Source organism: Heterodontus francisci, chromosome 1 (genome assembly GCF_036365525.1).
Source record: "Heterodontus francisci isolate sHetFra1 chromosome 1, sHetFra1.hap1, whole genome shotgun sequence".
Taxonomy (NCBI): domain Eukaryota; kingdom Metazoa; phylum Chordata; class Chondrichthyes; order Heterodontiformes; family Heterodontidae; genus Heterodontus; species Heterodontus francisci.
In genome coordinates, this window is record NC_090371.1 from 24,926,556 (window position 1) to 24,944,134 (window position 17,579).

Consider the following 17,579-nt stretch of genomic DNA (forward strand, 5'->3'; position numbering starts at 1 on the left):
GGCTTTAATTGTCCTGAGGTGGGACTTCCACCTGTTTGAGGGAGGAGGTCCCGTCTCATTGAGCTGCCGGCCAATCAGTGGGCCGGCAGCTCTTAGTCCCAGCAGCGCCACCGGCCACTGCTGAGTCTGCAGCCCATTCGACCAGATGGAGCCAGGAGACGAGGTAAGTTGGGCATGCCTCACCAGGGACATCGGCCCTTCCTGGAGTGGGGAGAGGGGTGCGTCTTGGGTCCTGGGGGTTGGTTGGGAGGTGGGGGTGGCCCTCAATCGGGCACCCTGAGCTTTTGAAGTATTCCTTTGTCATAGTGTCATAGAGTTATACAGCACAGAAACAGGCCCTTCTGCCCATCATGTCTGTGCCGTCCATCAAGCACCTATCTATTCTAATCCCATTTTTCAGCACTTGGCCTGGTGCCTTGTATGCTATGGCATTTCAAGTACTCACCTGAATACTTCTTAAATGAAGTGAGGGTTCCTGCCTCTACCACCCCGTCAGGCAGTGTGTTCCAGATTCCAACCACCCTCTGGGTGAAAACTTTTCTCCACAAATCCCCTCTCCACCTCTTGCCCTTTACCTTAAATCTATGATCCCTGGTTATTGACCCCTCCGCTAAGGGAAAAAGTTTCTTCCTATCTAACCTATCAATGCCCCTCATAATCCTGTACAGCTCAATCAGGTCCCCCCTCAGCATTCTCTGCTCTAAGGAAAACAACCCTAGCCTATCCAGTCTCTCTTCATAGCTGAAATGCTCCAGCCCAGGCAACATCCTGGTGAATCTCCTCTGCACCCTCTCCAGTGCAATCACATCCTTCCTATAGTGCAGTGACTATAACTGTACACAGTACTCCAGCTGTGGCCTAACTAGCATTTTATACAGCTCCATTGTAACCTCCCTGCTCTTAAATTCTATGCCTCGGCTAATAAAGGCAAGTATCCCATATGACTTACTAACCACCTTATCTACCTGTTCTGCTGCCTTCAGTGATCTATGGACAAGTACACCAAGGTCCCTCTGACCCTCTGTACTTCCTAGGGTCCTACCATCCATTGCATATTCCCTCGACTTGTTAGTCCTCCCAAAATGTATCATCTCACACTTCTCGGGATTAAATTCCATTTGCCACTGCTCCGCCCATCTTACCAGCCCATCTGTATCATCTTGGTCTTACAGTAAAGTAAGTATAACTAAAATTTAGTTTGACATTTTTGTCAATATTCTTGGAATATGGGCGGTGCCCTCAAGGCCTCGTTGCCCATTGTCTACATACTTGCCTCACTCCACCACTTCTGAACAAGTTGCTAGCTTGCTTAGTTTTACTGGTACTGTTTCATTTATTGTGTGGATTTATTTTTGGACATTGGTTAATAAAGAAGTAAACAAATCTTGCTTATCTTCTATTCAGCTGTTTGGAGGTCAAGGCATAGTCAGTTGATAGTGTTCTGGTGTTTTTACTTGAAGTATGCTTACAAAAGGCAACAGGCCAAGACTCCATAATGAAGATTTTTTTGTTTGTTCAATATTTGTTTATCTTTTAGGGATCTGGAAGTTCACGAATGATTTTACGGGAAATAAAATGAATGGGTAGATGGTGCTTGGTGTGTGGCGATAGTTCAAGTTTTATGAGTTGAAAGATCTTTATATCGTCTGTGCTTCAGCAACCCAAAATCTTAAGTGAGCTATGGAATTGTGCCGATGCCAGCAACAGCATTTTTACCCCTGCATCTCAGGAAAAACAGCACATGTGCCATTTGAGAAATATCCAGTGTGGATCAGCTGTGGCTCAGTGGGTAGCATTCTCGCCTCTGAGTCACAAGGTTCAGAGTTCTAGTCCCACTCCAGGACTTGAGCACAAAATTCAAGGGAGTATTGCACTGTCGAGGTGCTGTCTTTTGTTTGAGATGTTAAACCAAGGCCTGCTTGGGTGAATGTAAAAGATGTTATGGTACTATTTCAAAGAAGAGCAGGGGAGTTAGCTGTGCTGTCCTGGCCAATATTTATCCCTCAGTCAGCGTCGCAAACAAGAACAAATCATCTGGTCATTATTACATTGCTGTTTGTGGGAGTTTGCTGTGGGCAAATTAGCTGCAGCGTTTCTGACATCGCACCAGTAGCGATGTTTCAAAAGTACTTCATTGGCTGTCAAGCGCTTTGAGACGTCTGGTGGTCATGAAAAGTGATAGATAAATGCAAGTTTAGTTTTATATTCCAAAGTTATGATAATATAACAAATGAAACAAAGAAGTGGGGCTGTGACATTAGTTGTGGATTGTTACTGAAAAGAGGTGGCACAGAAACAGTTCTTCAAAAAATGGCCTAGTGTGTTGGAAACACGAGTCCAAATCAAATTTCATGTCTCAATGGAGCTTCTATTTTGTAAAATGTGCCATGAATGTTTTCTTTGAACTGCGTTGTGCTGGCATTGCCTTAATGTTAGTTTCTGGCCCTGGCACTTCAAACAATAGATTACTAGGCTCCAGGAGTGGGGGTCACTCTTTCCCAGCGAAGCGACATTGTTTCCCCCAGGGAATCACTCAGGAGACATGGCTATCAACAAAAAGATGGTATTTAAAGGCAGAAAAATTACTTCAGAGTACAATGTATTTCTTACAGATATGCATAGTTAGTAGTGAATTAACAGGTATCTGTTCCCATGTTAGTTTGGAGCCATTTCTGGGTGGGGTGACTTCAGCTGACAGCTTCCACAAGTGTACATTTGGAAACTCTTGGCCTGTTTGCTTTCTGTACAAGTTGTAAAATTTATTTATATTCCCTGTCACTTAATTTCATAATTCTCAATGTCGGACTTGTAAATTTGTTCAATTTCTTTATTTCTCCGGCTTCCCTTTCTGCAACAGTTTTTTGAACTCCAAGTTTGGCTGTGTTGACTAATGACTTGATTTATCTTTTGCACGCTTTTTAGTCTCTGTTGTCTTGGCTCTTTGGTTCAAAAGCAAAATCTCTGAATTGCAATAACCGTTCACAATTATCCTTCTTGCTTGTAGCTATTGGCGGAGGGAAAGTATGTCTCCAATATTGTATCATTCCACAGACTGCATGTTTTAATTACTTTTTATTGGCAGTTATTCAGATATTTAAGAGGAGCAGAGGATAGAGTGAAACTAATTCTGCTGGTTTGCAAGTCTAGGACTAGGGAACATAGTCTGAAAAAATTAGGTCCAGGCCTTTAAGCATTGAAGTTGGGAAACACTTCTTCAAGCCAAGTGTGGACGAAGTTTGGAACTCGCTTCCGCAAATAGGAATTGATGCGAAATCAAGAATTAATTTTAAAACTGAGATTGATAGATTTTGTTCACCAAGGGTATGAAGGGATGTGGAGTTTGGTTCTAGATCTGCCATTGAATGGCAGAAGAGACTCGAGGGACTAAATGGTCTACTCTGTTCCTATGGGACTGTGTACCTTGTCTGTATTGTTTAATGAAAACTGTAGTTGAAATCCTCTGGTTGCTGATATCAGTAAGTTGCAGAATTATGATTAATTTCAACGATGTGTATGAGTTTAGTTTTCAGGATTGTTACAGTAGTCATTGAAATAATTAATAAAGTAATATGGGTGAGATTCTAAACGAGTACTTTGCATCGGTATTCACCGAGGACAGGGCCATGACGGATGTTGAGGTTAGGGACAGATGTTTGATTACTCTAGGTCAAGTCGGCATAAGGAGGGAGGAAGTGTTGGGTATTCTGAAAGGCATTAAGGTGGACAAGTCCCCAGGTCTGGATGGGATCTATCCCAGGTTACTGAGGGAAGCGAGAGAGGAAATAGCTGGGGCCTTAACAGATATCTTTGCAGCATCCTTAAACACGGGTGAGGTCCTGGAGGACTGGAGAATTGCTAATGTTGTCCCCTTGTTTAAGAAGGGTAGCAGGGAAAATCCAGGTAATTATAGACCGGTGAGCCTGACGTCAGTGGTAGGGAAGCTGCTGGAGAAGATACTGAGGGATAGGATCTTTTCCCATTTGGAAGAAAATGGGCTTATCAGTGATAGGCAACATGGTTTTGTGCAGGGAAGGTCATGTCTTACCAACTTAATAGAATTCTTTGAGGAAGTGACAAAGTTGATTGATGAGGGAAGGGCTGTAGATGTCATATACATGGACTTCAGTAAGGCGTTTGATAAGGTTCCCCATGGTAGGCTGGTGGAGAAAGTGAAGTCGCATGGGGTCCAGGGTGTACTAGCTAGATGGATAAAGAACTGGCTGGGCAACAGGAGACAGAGTAGTAGTGGAAGGGAGTTTCTCAAAATGGAGACGTGTGACCAGTGGTGTTCCACAGGGATCCATGCTGGGACCACTGTCGTTTGTGATATACATAAATGATTTGGAGGAAAATATAGGTGGTCTGATCAGCAAGTTTGCAGACGACACTAAGATTGGTGGAGTAGCAGATAGTGAAGGGGACTGTCAGAGAATACAGCAGAATATAGATAGACTGGAGAGTTGGGCAGAGAAATGGCAGATGAAGTTCAATCAGGGCAAATGCGAGGTGATGCATTTTGGAAGATCCAATTCAAGAGTGAACTATACAGTAAGTGGAAAAGTCCTGGGGAAAATTGATGTACAGAGAGATTTGGGTGTTCAGGTCCATTGTTCCCTGAAGGTGGCAACGCAGGTCAATAGAGTGGTCAAGAAGGCATACGGCATGCTTTCCTTCATCGGACGGGGTATTAAGTACAAGAGTTGGCAGGTCATGTTACAGTTGTATAAGACTTTGGTTCGGCCACATTTGGAATACTGCGTGCGGTTCTGGTCGCCACATTACCAAAAGGATGTGGATGCTTTGGAGAGGGTGCAGAGAAGGTTCACCAGGATGTTGCCTGGTATGGAGGGCACTAGCTATGAAGAGCGGTTGAGTAGATTAGGATTATTTTCATTAGAAAGACGGAGGTTGAGTGGGGGACCTGATTGAGGTGTACAAAATCATGAGAGGTATAGACAGGGTGGATAGCAAGAAGCTTTTTCCCAGAGTGGGGGATTCAATTACTAGGGGTCACGAGTTCAAAGTGAGGGGAAAAGTTTAGGGGGGATATGCGTGGAAAGTTCTTTACGCAGAGGGTGGTGGGTGCCTGGAACGCGTTGCCAGCGGAGCTGGTAGACGCGGGCACGATAGCGTCTTTTAAGATGTATCTAGACAGATACATGAATGGGCAGGAAGCAAAGAGATACAGACCCTGAGAAAATAGGCGACAGGTTTAGATAGAGGATCTGGATCGGCGCAGGCTTGGAGGGCCGAAGGGCCTGTTCCTGTGCTGTAATTTTGTTCTTTGTTCTTGAAAAGCTAGAAGAATAGTGAATTCTGTCCCTTGAATGCTGAAGGAATTATATGATGCATGAGTTATCTTATGAAGTTGAAGCATTTCTGAAATGTCATGGATTCACCCTTGGGAATATTCTGTGTAGTTCATGTAATGATTTGAACAAACTTGACATTTGGATTACGCTTAAGCAAGAAACCTGTGATCTAACTCTCCAAAAAAAAAAAAATGTTTTTGCCACTCCAGTCATCTTTCTCTCCTCCTTCCTTTGAGGAATTCTGCCATTGCATGCATCAATGGGTGTCATTTGCCGTCTGATACCATAACCAATTGGTTATTTTTAACATGAACCTTGGCGGCCAGTATCAGGAGGCTATTTGAGTTGCAGCCTCAAATTCAATACTCGACGTTTTGTTGACTTGTTGTTGAAACTGTCCTAGAGCCAGCTCAAATAAAAGCCATGTGCTGGAAATGCTTAGCAGGTCTGGCAGCATCTATGGAGAGAGAAGCAGAGTTAATGTTTCAGGTCTGCGTCTGAGCAGGCTCCGTTTGGTTTAAAAAAAAATATAGACTGGTCAATTTAACATCAGTGGTGCTTAAGGTTTTCGGAGCAATAATGAGGGAAAAAAAATTACAGCTACTTGGAGAGGTGTGAGTTAATTCAAGAGAGCCAGCACAGATTTGTAAAAGGTGCATATTGTGTTTGACTGATCTCATTAAATTCTTTTGATGAAGTTACAGAGAAGGCTGATGCAGTGAATGCGGTGGATGATATCTATATGGATTTTAAGGAAGTGTTGGACAAAGTACCACATAAAAGGCTGCTTAACAAAATTGAGGGTCAGTTCAGCTTGGACAAAAAATTAGCTTTAGGGCAGAAAGCAGGGCATCGTGGTACATTGTTTCTCAGACTGGAGGATGGTGGACAGTGGTGTTCCTCAATGGTCAGTGCTAGGACCACTGCTTTTTTGATGCATATTGGAATACAGAGTAAAATTTCAAAATTTGACAATAAAATCAAACTTGGAAGTATGGCCAACGGTGAAGATGATACCAGTCGACTGAAGCAGAACGTAAATAGGCGAGCAGAATGGGCAGACAAGTGGCAGATGGAATTTCATATCGAGGTGTGAAGTGGTGAGGTTGTAGAAGGGCTAGAGAGAGGCAATATAGACTTAATGGCACTGTTCTAAAGAGTGTGCAAGGACAGAGGGACCTGGGAGTTCATGTGCATAGATTTTTAAAGGTGGCAGGAAATATTTGGAGTGCAGTCAGCAAAGCGTATGGTATCTTGTGCTTCATAAATAGAGTTATGAGTACAAAGGCAGAGCAATTATGCTTAACCTTTATAAAGCTCTGGTTATGCCACAAATAGGGTTTTGCGTCCAGTTCTGGTCATGACACTTCAGGAAGGATGTGAGGAGGTTCCTTGAGAGGGTGCAGAGGAGATTTACCAGAATGGTTCCAAGGATGAGGGATTTTAGTTACAAGGTGGGTTTGCAGAAGTTGATAGTGGCCTTGGAGCAAAGGAGGTTGAGGGGAGATTTGATAGAGGGGGTACAAGATTATAAAATCATAGAACGTTTATGGCACAGTAAGAGGCCACTTGGCCCATCGTGTCTGCGCTGGCCAAAAAACGAGCCACTCTGCCTAATCCCACCTTCCAGCATTTGGCCCTGCAGGTTACGGCACTTGGGGTGCATATCCAAGCATCTTTTAAATGAGTTGAGGGCTTCTGCTTCTACTGCCTTTTCAGACCCTATCACCCTCTGGGTGAAAAAGAATTTCCTCATCTCCCTTCTTATCTTTCTACCACTTGAAATCTATGCCCCTCGTCACTGACCTCTCTGCTCTGGTAAATAGGCGCTTCACATCCACTCAATCCAGGCTCCCCACAATTTTGTACATTTCAATCACATCTCTCTGCAGCCTTCTCTGTTCCAAGGAGCACAACTGCAGCCTATCCAATCTTTCCTCGTAGCTGCATTTTTCCAGTCCTGGCAACATCTTCGTGAATCTCCTCTGTACTCTCTTTAGTGCAATTACATCCTTTCTGTAATGAGGTGACTGGAACTGCACACAGTACTCAAGTTGTGGCTGAACGAATGATTTATACAGTTCCAGCATAACCTCCCTGCTCTTATATTCTATGTCATGGCTAATAAAGGAAAAGATTCCTTCTGCCTTCTTAACCACCTTATCGACCTGTCCTGCTACCTTCAGAGATCTGTGGACATTCACCCCAAGCTTCCTCTACACCTCTGTGTTCTCCCATTAATCGTGTATTCCTTTGCCTCCTTTGACCTCCCCAACTGCATCACCTCACACTTCTGCAGGCTGAACTCGATTTGCTATTCTTCTGCCCACCTGATCAGTCAGTCCATCGATATCTTCCTGCAGTCTCCAGCTATTCTCCTGGCTCTCAACCACATGGCCAATCTTTGTGTCATCTGCCAACATCTTGATTATACCCTTGACATTTACCTTCAAATCGTTAATATATATCACAAATAGCAGGGGACTTAGAGCGCCAGTGGAAACAGCCTTCCAGTAGCTAAAACACCCGTCAACAATTACCCTTTGTTTCCTGCCACTGAGCCAATTTTGTATCCAGCTTGCTACCTTTCCCTGGATCCCATGGGCTTTTATATATATTTTTTTAACTAGTCTGCCATGTGGGACCTTGTCAAAAGCCTTGCTAATATCCATGTAGACCACAACTTCCCTTAACAAATCCATGCTGACTATCCTTGATTAATCCATGCCCTTTGAAGTAACAGTTTATCCTGCCTCTTAGAATTGATTCCAATAATTTGCCCACTACTGAGGTCAGACTGACTGGCCTGTAATTATTTGGTCCATCTCTTGCTCCTTTTTTAAACAAAGGTACAACGCTAGCAGTCCTCCAATCCTCTGGCACCACACCGCCATCCCATGAGGACTAGAAAATGGACAGAACCTCCACTGTTTCCTCCTTGACTTCTTTTAACTGCCTGAGGTACATCTTCATTTGTTAGCAAAGGTATCTATACAAGAGCAGGGAGGTTTTGCTGGAACTGTATAACTCATTGGTTAGGCCACAACTTGAGTACTATGTGCAGTTCCAGTCACTTAATTACAGAAAGGATGTAATTGCACTAGAGAGGGCACAGAGGAGATTTACGAGGATGTTGGCAGGACTGGAAAAATGCAGCTATGAGGAAAGATTGGATAGGCTGGGGTTGTTCTTCAGAACGCTGAGGGGAGATGTGTTTGAAACGTACAAAATTTTGAGGGGCCTGGATAGAGTGGAGGTTAAGGGTCTATTCACCTTAGCATAGAGGTCAGTGACGAGGAGCATAGGTTTTAAGTGATTGGTAGAAAAATTAGAGGGGAGATGAGGAAAAAAAATTTCACCCAGAAGGTGTTGGGGGTCTGGAACTCACTGCCTGAAAGGGTAGTTGAGGCAGAGACCCTCTACTCTTTCAAAAGGAATCTGGATATGCAATTCAAGTGCCGTAACCTGCAGGGCTTCGGACCAAATGCTGGAAGGTGGGATTAGAATAGGTGGATCGTTTTTCAGCCGGCACAGACGCGATGGGCCAAGTGGCCTCTTTGTGTGCCTTAAACTTTCTGTGATTATTTGTTTTGATTTCATCTGGCCCTGGTGGTTTATCCACTTTCAAGGATGCTAATCTCATGAATACTTCCCCTCTCCCTATGTTTATCACATTCAATACTTCGCACCCCTCTTCCTTAACTGCAATATCTGCATTGTTCCCCTCTTTTGTGAAGACAGACGCTAAGTATTCATTAAGCACCGTACTAACACCTTCTGCCCCGACACATAGTTATCTTTTTGGTCTTTTATTGGCCCTACTCTTAGTTATTCTCTTACTCTTAATGTATTGATAAAACATCTTTGGGTTCACCATGATATTGCTTGCCAATATTGCTTTCTCTCAGCTTTCCTAATTTCCTTTTTGATTTCACCCTCCACTTTCTATACTACTTTCGGCTTTCTGTAGTTTTGAGTTCTTGGTGTCAGACATGAACTTTCCTTTTCTGCCTTTACCTTGCCCTGTAAGCTCCTTGACATCCAGAGGGCTCTAGATCCGTCCGTGCCACCCTTTTTCGTTTTGGGAACATGTTTACTCTGAATCCCTTGAATCTCTGCTTTGAATGCCTCCCACTGCTCTGACGCTGATTTACCTTCAAGTAGCTGTTTGCAGTCCGCTTTTGCTAAATCACTCCTCAGCTTAGTAAAATTGGCTTGCCCCAATTGAGAACGCTAACTCCTGTTCTTTCTCTGTCCTTTTCCAGAATTGTTGACTGAATTATGATCACTAGCACCAAAATGCTCTCCCACTGCCACTCCTTCCACCTGCCCATCTTCATTTCCCAAAACTATGTCCAAAACTGCGTCCTCTTTTGTTAGACTTGATGCATACTGGCCAAAAACGTTCTCCTGAAAGCACCTCAAGAATTCTGCTACCTCTATTCCTTTCACACTAATACTATTCCAGTTAATATTGGGGTAGTGTGAGTGCCCCTATTTTGTTCCTAAACTCAATCCAGATGGCCTCATTTGATGAATCTTCCAACACATCTTCCCTCCTCACAGCTGTAATTGTTTCTTTGACTAAAATTGCCGCCACCCCCTCTTTCTTTTATCCCCCTCTCTATCGCATCTGAAAACCCTATGACAGGCTTGGATAAGATAGACAAAGAAAAGCTGTTCCATCTAGCAGATAGTACAAGGACTAGGGAGACTTGGGCAAGAGGAAGAACCTTTTTGGTAATGACCTGGGAGCTCACTATCTACGATAGTGCTGGAAGCAGAGATGATTATTGATTTGAAAAGGAAATTGGATGGGCACTTGAGGGAAGTAAACGTGGGGGACTACAGGGATAGAACGGACGAATGGGACTGACTGTATTGCTGTACAGAGCTTGCATGGTCTTGATGGGCCAAATAGCCTTCTGTGCTATGACTCTGACTCTAAGCAATGTAGTAATTAAGATTATGGTGTCACAATTTTCTTATGTCTGAATCCTCATTACCAGCTACATTTTCCTTTGTTGCAATTGTTTAATTCTTCTGTCATCCCAGTTTTCTTAGGCATTCTCCAATTATCTGAAAGCTGGTTACCTTTTGGTACCTTGCCCACATCTGTCATTGACATTGACAATGACATTGTGGCCATGGTCAATGCCAATGCTGTCATCACTCTTCTGCTACCATTTGCACATGATCACCATCCAGCAGGAGGAGTGCATTTCGGGTTGTTTATTTTATTTTTATTTTGAGATACAGCACTGAAACGGGCCCTTCGGCCCACCGAGTCTGTGCCGACCAACAACCCCCCATTTATACTAACCCTACAGTAATCCCATATTCCCTACCACCTACCTTCACTAGGGGCAATTTACAATGGCTAATTTACCTATCACCTGCAAGTCTTTGGCTGTGGGAGGAAACCGGAGTACCTGGCGAAAACCCACGCGGTCACAGGGAGAACTTGCAAACTCCGCACAGGCAGTACCCAGAATCGAACCCGGGTCCCCGGAGCTGTGAGGCTGCGGTGCTAACTACTGTGCCGCCCTGCGCCTTGTGTTCACGTGTCAACAGCCCTGGCTGATTTTCTTGACTTGGACCCTGGGCACTGAGATTATTGTCATACCTTCTTGGCTGTCGTCGTTGAGATAGATCTGATGAGATCTATCTGTGTATTAGCACAGATCTGGAATCTTAGTTGTTTGTATGGCACAGTTCCATCCTTGGCTGAAGCACTGAAGTATTGAGATGCCCGTATTGAGAAGTTCCAAAGAAGGGTCACTGACCTGAAACGTTAACTCTGCTCTTTTCACAGATGCTGCCCGACCTGCTGAGTGGTTCTAGCATTTCTTGTTTTTATTTCAGATTTCCAGCATCTGCAGTATTTTGTTTTTATTGAGATGCCCCAACTTGTATAGATTTAATGAAATGCACACTTCATGATTCAATCAAATTGAGTGCTGCTGAAAATTGAGACATGTTGAAGCTTTTTGTCTTGCACTCGTCAGGACAATCCGCAAGGATACCAATGTAAGGGAAAACAACACATTTATACTGTATGAGAAGAGAGTGCTGAATGTTTGGCAAGTGAACTCTGGTCGAGGAGTTGCCATGGAGAATGCCCAGTTTACAGTGACTGACTGTTAACTACCAAGCTTGGTTTGAAATTGAAACTAGGCAGCTTGACTCTGGTCAAGGCATTGCCCTGAGCAATGAACCAGCGAATGGCTGTCACTTATTCTGTTTAGCTGAAACAGGTGCAATGATTGTACATGCTATTTCTGTCTGCAAAGAACAGGGCCCTGTATATTAATATATGTAGCTTCCAGTACATGCAAGTGCGCCACACTGCGAGCCTTACTAACCATCTTAAATTGGTTGTCAGCGTAATTCATAACACACTGAGGATTATTTAGCAACTTTTGTTCAATCACGGAATCACATCGAATGTTGGACACTGTTTTGCGTTTTGCAAGCACGGGCTGCTGGGTACAGCCTGTACCTTGCCCATTGCGCACAGCGGAAGGGACATGCTGATTGATGCAATCCACCAGTCTTTGGGATGTATGGCCTATATACCTAGCATCACATGGGCATTGAAATTCCAAGATATCGAGGCTCATTTGTGTGATAGGCAAGACATCTTTTTGGCTTGATGGCAGCATTCTGTTTGTGGCTAAAGCCACATGTGTGGCTACTGCATAGTATGTGTGAAACAGCTAGCTCCACCTGTTGCTCTGCTTTGCAGAAAGAATATGTACAAACATTGCGCTTGTTTCAGCTAAACAAAATCAGTGACAGACATTCGCTGGTTCATTTCTCAGGGCAATGCCTTGACCAATCAGAGTCAAGCTGCATGGTTTAAATTTCTAACAAAGCTTGGCAGTTAACTGTCAGTTACCGTAAACTGGTGCATTCTCCATGGCAACGCCTCTACCAATCAGAGTTCACTTGCCAACCAAACCGCAGTCTCTTCTCAGTATAAAGTTGTTGTTTTCCCTTACATTGGCATTCTTTCAGATTGTCCTGATGAGTACAAGATTAAAAGCTTCAACAACATGTCTCTATTTTCAGCACTACTCAAGTTCTGTACTACCAAACAGCCAAATTGAGTGTGTTATAGTTTCCAAAATACCAATTAATTTTTGTGTTCCCCTTTTTCTCCCTCAGTGGTTTAATCGTACCTGAGAAGAATGGGAATGAGACTGTTCCTGAAGTTGTTTCAAGATCTGGCTATGCTTTGCTTCATTTTTTCAGTGATGCTGCCTATAATCTGACTGGATTTAACATAACATACAAGTAAGTATCAAGCAATATGTAAATTAGAATGATTTTACAGTTAAAAAGGATAGTAGTGGGAAGTTGTGTGTGGAATCAGAGGAGATAGGGGAAGTGTTAAATGAATATTTTGCGTCAGTATTTACAGTAGAGAAAGAAAATGTTGTTGAGAATACTGAGATTCAGGCTACTAGGCTAGATGGGATTGAGGTTCACAAGGAGGAGGTGTTAGCAATTTTGGAAAGTGTGAAAATAGATAAGTCCCCTGGGCCAGATGGGATTTACCCTAGGATTCTCTGGGAAGCTAGGGAGGAGATTGCAGAGCCTTTGTCCTTGATCTTTATGTCATCATTGTCGACAGGAATAGTACCGGAAGACTGGAGGATAGCAAATGTTGTCCCCTTGTTCAAGAAGGGGAGTAGAGACAGCCCTGGTAATTATAGACCTGTGAGCCTTACTTCGGTTGTGGGTAAAATGTTGGAAAAGGTTATAAGAGACAAGATTTATAATCATCTTGAAAAGAATAAGTTCATTAGCGATAATCAGAACGGTTTTGTGACGGGTAGGTCGTGCCTCACAAACCTTATTGAGTTTTTCGAGAAGGTGACCAAACAGGTGGATGAGGGTAAAGCAGTGGATGTGATGTATATGGATTTCAGTAAGGCGTTTGATAAGGTTCCCCACGGTAGGCTATTGCAGAAAATACGGAAGTATGGGGTTGAAGGTGATTTAGAGCTTTGGATCAGAAATTGGCTAGCTGAAAGAAGACAGAGGGTGGTGGTTGATGGCAAATGTTCATCCTGGAGTTTAGTTACTAGTGGTGTACCGCAAGGATCTGTTTTGGGGCCACTGCTGTTTGTCATTTTTATAAATGACCTGGAAGAGGGTGTAGAAGGGTGGGTTAGTAAATTTGCAGATGACACTAAAGTCGGTGGAGTTGTGGATAGTGCCGAAGGATGTTGTAGGGTACAGAGGGACATAGATAGGCTGCAGAGCTGGGCTGAGAGATGGCAAATGGAGTTTAATGCGGAAAAGTGTGAGGTGATTCACTTTGGAAGGAGTAACAGGAATGCAGAGTACTGGGCTAATGGGAAGATTCTTGGTAGTGTAGATGAACAGAGAGATCTTGGTGTCCAGGTGCATAAATCCCTGAAGGTTTCTACCCAGGTTAATAGGGCTGTTAAGAAGGCATATGGTGTATTAGCTTTTATTAGTAGGGGGAATCGAGTTTCGGAGCCACGAGGTCATGCTGCAGCTGTACAAAACTCTGGTGAGACCGCACCTGGAGTATTGCGTGCAGTTCTGGTCATCGCATTATTGGAAGGATGTGGAAGCTATGGAAAGGGTGCAGAGGAGATTTACTAGGATGTTGCCTGGTATGGAGGGAAGGTCTTACGAGGAAAGGCTGAGGGACTTGAGGTTGTTTTCGTTGGAGAGAAGGAGGAGGAGAGGTGACTTAATAGAGACATATAAGGTAATCAGAGGGTTAGATAGGGTGGATAGTGAGCGCCTTTTTCCTTGGATGGTGATGGCAAACACGAGGGGACATAGCTTCAAGTTGAGGGGTGAAAGATATAGGACAGATGTTAGAGGTAGTTTCTTTACTCAGAGAGTAGTAAGGGCGTGGAACGCCCTGCCTGCAGCAGTAGTAGATTCGCCAACTTTAAGGGCATTTAAGTGGTAATTGGATAGACATATGGATGAAAATGGAATAGTGTAGGTCAGATGGTTTCACAGGTCGGCGCAACATCGAGGGCCGAAGGGCCTGTACTGAGCTGTAATGTTCTAATTCTAAAATTCTAATTCTAAATCAACTTCACAATGGAATTCTGAGCAAATTAAAGTGATTTTGATGAAGATGCAGTAAATAAGACTCAAAGTGCGAGACCGACCTAAACTTGCTATGGATTGATAAATTCCATTGAGGAAAGATTGAATTCTTACTGCCTGCCTCGAGGAATACTAGGGTAGCTTAAAACTCCCAACGAGAACACACCACTCTCCAGTTTCGTAGTTCATCCTTTCTCAGATGTTCTGAAATTATGTACTTTAGCCTTGAAATGGGACCTCACACCACATCCTTCTGAGTTCCTCTTAAATTCAATGAGGATGCTAAGCCTGTAATTTGCAGGGTGGTATGATGCTGTAGTGTGTAGTTGGTGATCATTTCTGTTACTGTGCAGTTGAATGCTTTTCATTGATGTAAAAACTAGCCAGCATATTTGAGTCCCTTGCAGATGTACAATTTTTAAAATAATTTGCAGGATATCCCACAGTTATAGAAGCAACAATACAAGAAGTGAAGCTTCTATAAAGTATACTATTATAAAATACAATGACAGATGTTGAGATGCAACCCAGCAAAGCTTTTTATTCACAAGGTTCTGAGGTGATCAAATCCTAGTGTCCTTGATAGCACTTGAGCTTGTCTCGTTTTGCTCTGAGAACATTGTAACATCTGTGCTTTAATGCTAGGCTTGCATACATCAAAAGCAGCCATTAGTTTAAGGGACCTTGAGCCTTCTCTGTCACTGCATGTCTATCAGTTTCCATGTCTCCCAAGGCAAACAGCTACTTGCTAACTACCACGCATTCCACAATAAGCAAAAAACAAGAATGAATGGTTTCCGTGCCTGATGCTGTAAACATAAGATAACCAGTGGAGACTGGGTGTCTTACTTCATGGTCTCATGAAGGGCTAACACCTAAACAAGGTTATGCAATCAGACAAAACTTGTGATGCTTTCTTTAAAAGGGTAACAATTATTCAGAAGCTTGCTGAAAAATGCATTACGCTCACTGCCTATCTTTTCCCCACAACCACTCCACCTTCCCTTCCTCCTTTACGACCCTTCTGAAAAGTCATCTCTTTGACCAAGCTTATGGTTACCCCTCAAAGTATCTTCTCTGGCTCTGTTATTTTATTAAACAACTTGCATTTATACAGTGCCTTCAACATAGGCGTAGTCAGACAAAAATTGACAAAGTATGAGTTATAATATGCCACAAGGATTTAGATGGTGGAAGATGGAACTTGCCCATGATGGAGTTGGAGTGGTTGACTCTTGAGATGACAAAAGCATGCATGAAGGTTGCAGTATTGAGGCGAGATGGGTGACTGTACTGAGTTGCAAGTAGTTGGTCTGTGATGGAGAGGATAGAGAACAAAGAACAAAGAAAATCACAACACAGGAACAGGCCCTTCGGCCCTCCAAGCCTACGCCGATCCAAATCCTCTATCTAAACCTGTCGCCTATTTTCTAAGGGTCTGTATCTCTTTACTTCCTGCCCATTCATGTATCTGTCTAGATACATCTTAAAAGACGCTATCGATCCCGCGTCTACCACCTCCGCTGGCAACGCGTTCCAGGCACCCACCACCCTCTGCGTAAAGAACTTTCCACGCATATCCCCCCTAAACTTTTCCCCTTTCACTTTGAACTCGTGTCCCCGAGTAATTGAATCCCCCACTCTGGGAAAAAGCTTCTTGCTATCCACCCTGTCTATACCTCTCATGATTTTGTACACCTCAATCAGGTCACCCCTCAACCTCCGTCTTTCTAATGAAAATAATCCTAATCTACTCAACCTCTCTTCATAGCTAGCGCCCTCCATACCAGGCAACATCCTGGTGAACCTCCTCTGCACCCTCTCCAAAGCATCCACATCCTTTTGGTAATGTGGCGACCAGAACTGCACGCAGTATTCCAAATGTGGCCGAACTAAAGTCCTATACAACTGTAACATGACCTGCCAACTCTTGTACTCAATACCCCGTCCGATGAAGGAAAGCATGCCGTATGCCTTCTTGACCACTGTATTGACCTGCGTTGCCACCTTCAGGGAACAATGGACCTGAACACCCAAATCTCTCTGTACATCAATTTTCCCCAGGACTTTTCCATTTACTGTATAGTTCACTCTTGAATTAGATCTTCCAAAATGCATCACCTCGCACTTTCCCTAATTGAACTCCATCTGCCATTTCTCTGCCCAACTCTCCAGTCTATCTGTATTCTGCTGTATTCTCTGACAGTCCCCTTCACTATCTGCTACTCCACCAATCTTAGTGTCGTCTGCAAACTTGCTAATCAGACCACCTATACTTTCCTCCAAATCATTTATGTATATCACAAACAACAGTGGTCCCAGCATGGCTCCCTGTGGAACACCACTGGTCACACGTCTCCATTTTGAGAAACTCCCTTCCACTGCTGCTCTCTGTCTCCTGTTGCCCAGCCAGTTCTTTATCCATCTAGCTAGTACACCTTGGACACCATGCGCCTTCACTTTCTCCATCAGCCTACCATGGGGAACCTTATCAAACGCCTTACTGAAGTCCATGTATACGACATCTACAGCCCTTCCCTCATCAACCAACTTTGTCACTTCCTCAAAGAATTCTATTAAGTTGGTAAGACATGACCTTCCCTGCACAAAACCATGTTGCCTATCACTGATAAGCCCATTTTCTTCCAAATGGGAATAGATCCTGTCCCTCAGGTTGCCGGGGTCTTGTGTTCAGCTCAGTTTCAAGTACAGCTGCAATACTGGCATCTACTTAAACTACCTGAAAATTGCCCAGGTGTGTCTCGGCCACAAAAAGCTGACCTTCCCTCCGTCATGCGGTCAGAAGTGGGGATGTTCTCTGTTGATTGCACGATGTTCAGTAGTGTTTGCAACTCCTCAGATACTTAAGCAGTCCATACCCACATGCAGCAAGACCTGTACAACATTGTGGCCTGGGCTGATAAGTGGCAAGTAATATTCATGCCGCACAAATGCCAGGCAATGACCATCTGCAACAAAAGAGAATCTAACCATCTCCCAATAATGTTGAAAAGCATTACCATTGTTGAATTCTCCACCATCAACATCCTAAGGGTTACCATTGACCAGGAACTTAACTGAACAAGTCATATAAATACTGTGGCTACATGAGCAGGTCAGAAGCTGGGAATTCTGCTTTGAGTAACTCACCCCACCTGA

General features: G+C 43.7%; 1 protein-coding gene across 3 annotated transcripts in view; it reads left to right on the forward strand.

The window, feature by feature from the left end:
- atrn (attractin) overlaps positions 1-17,579 on the forward strand; it is a 481,933-nt gene that overhangs the window by 106,692 nt on the left and 357,662 nt on the right. For all 3 annotated transcript variants that reach the window (XM_068028731.1, XM_068028732.1, XM_068028733.1), the window contains exon 4: positions 12,483-12,611. In XM_068028731.1, the coding sequence (XP_067884832.1) occupies positions 12,483-12,611 (129 nt within the window). The remainder of the gene's footprint in view (positions 1-12,482; positions 12,612-17,579) is intronic.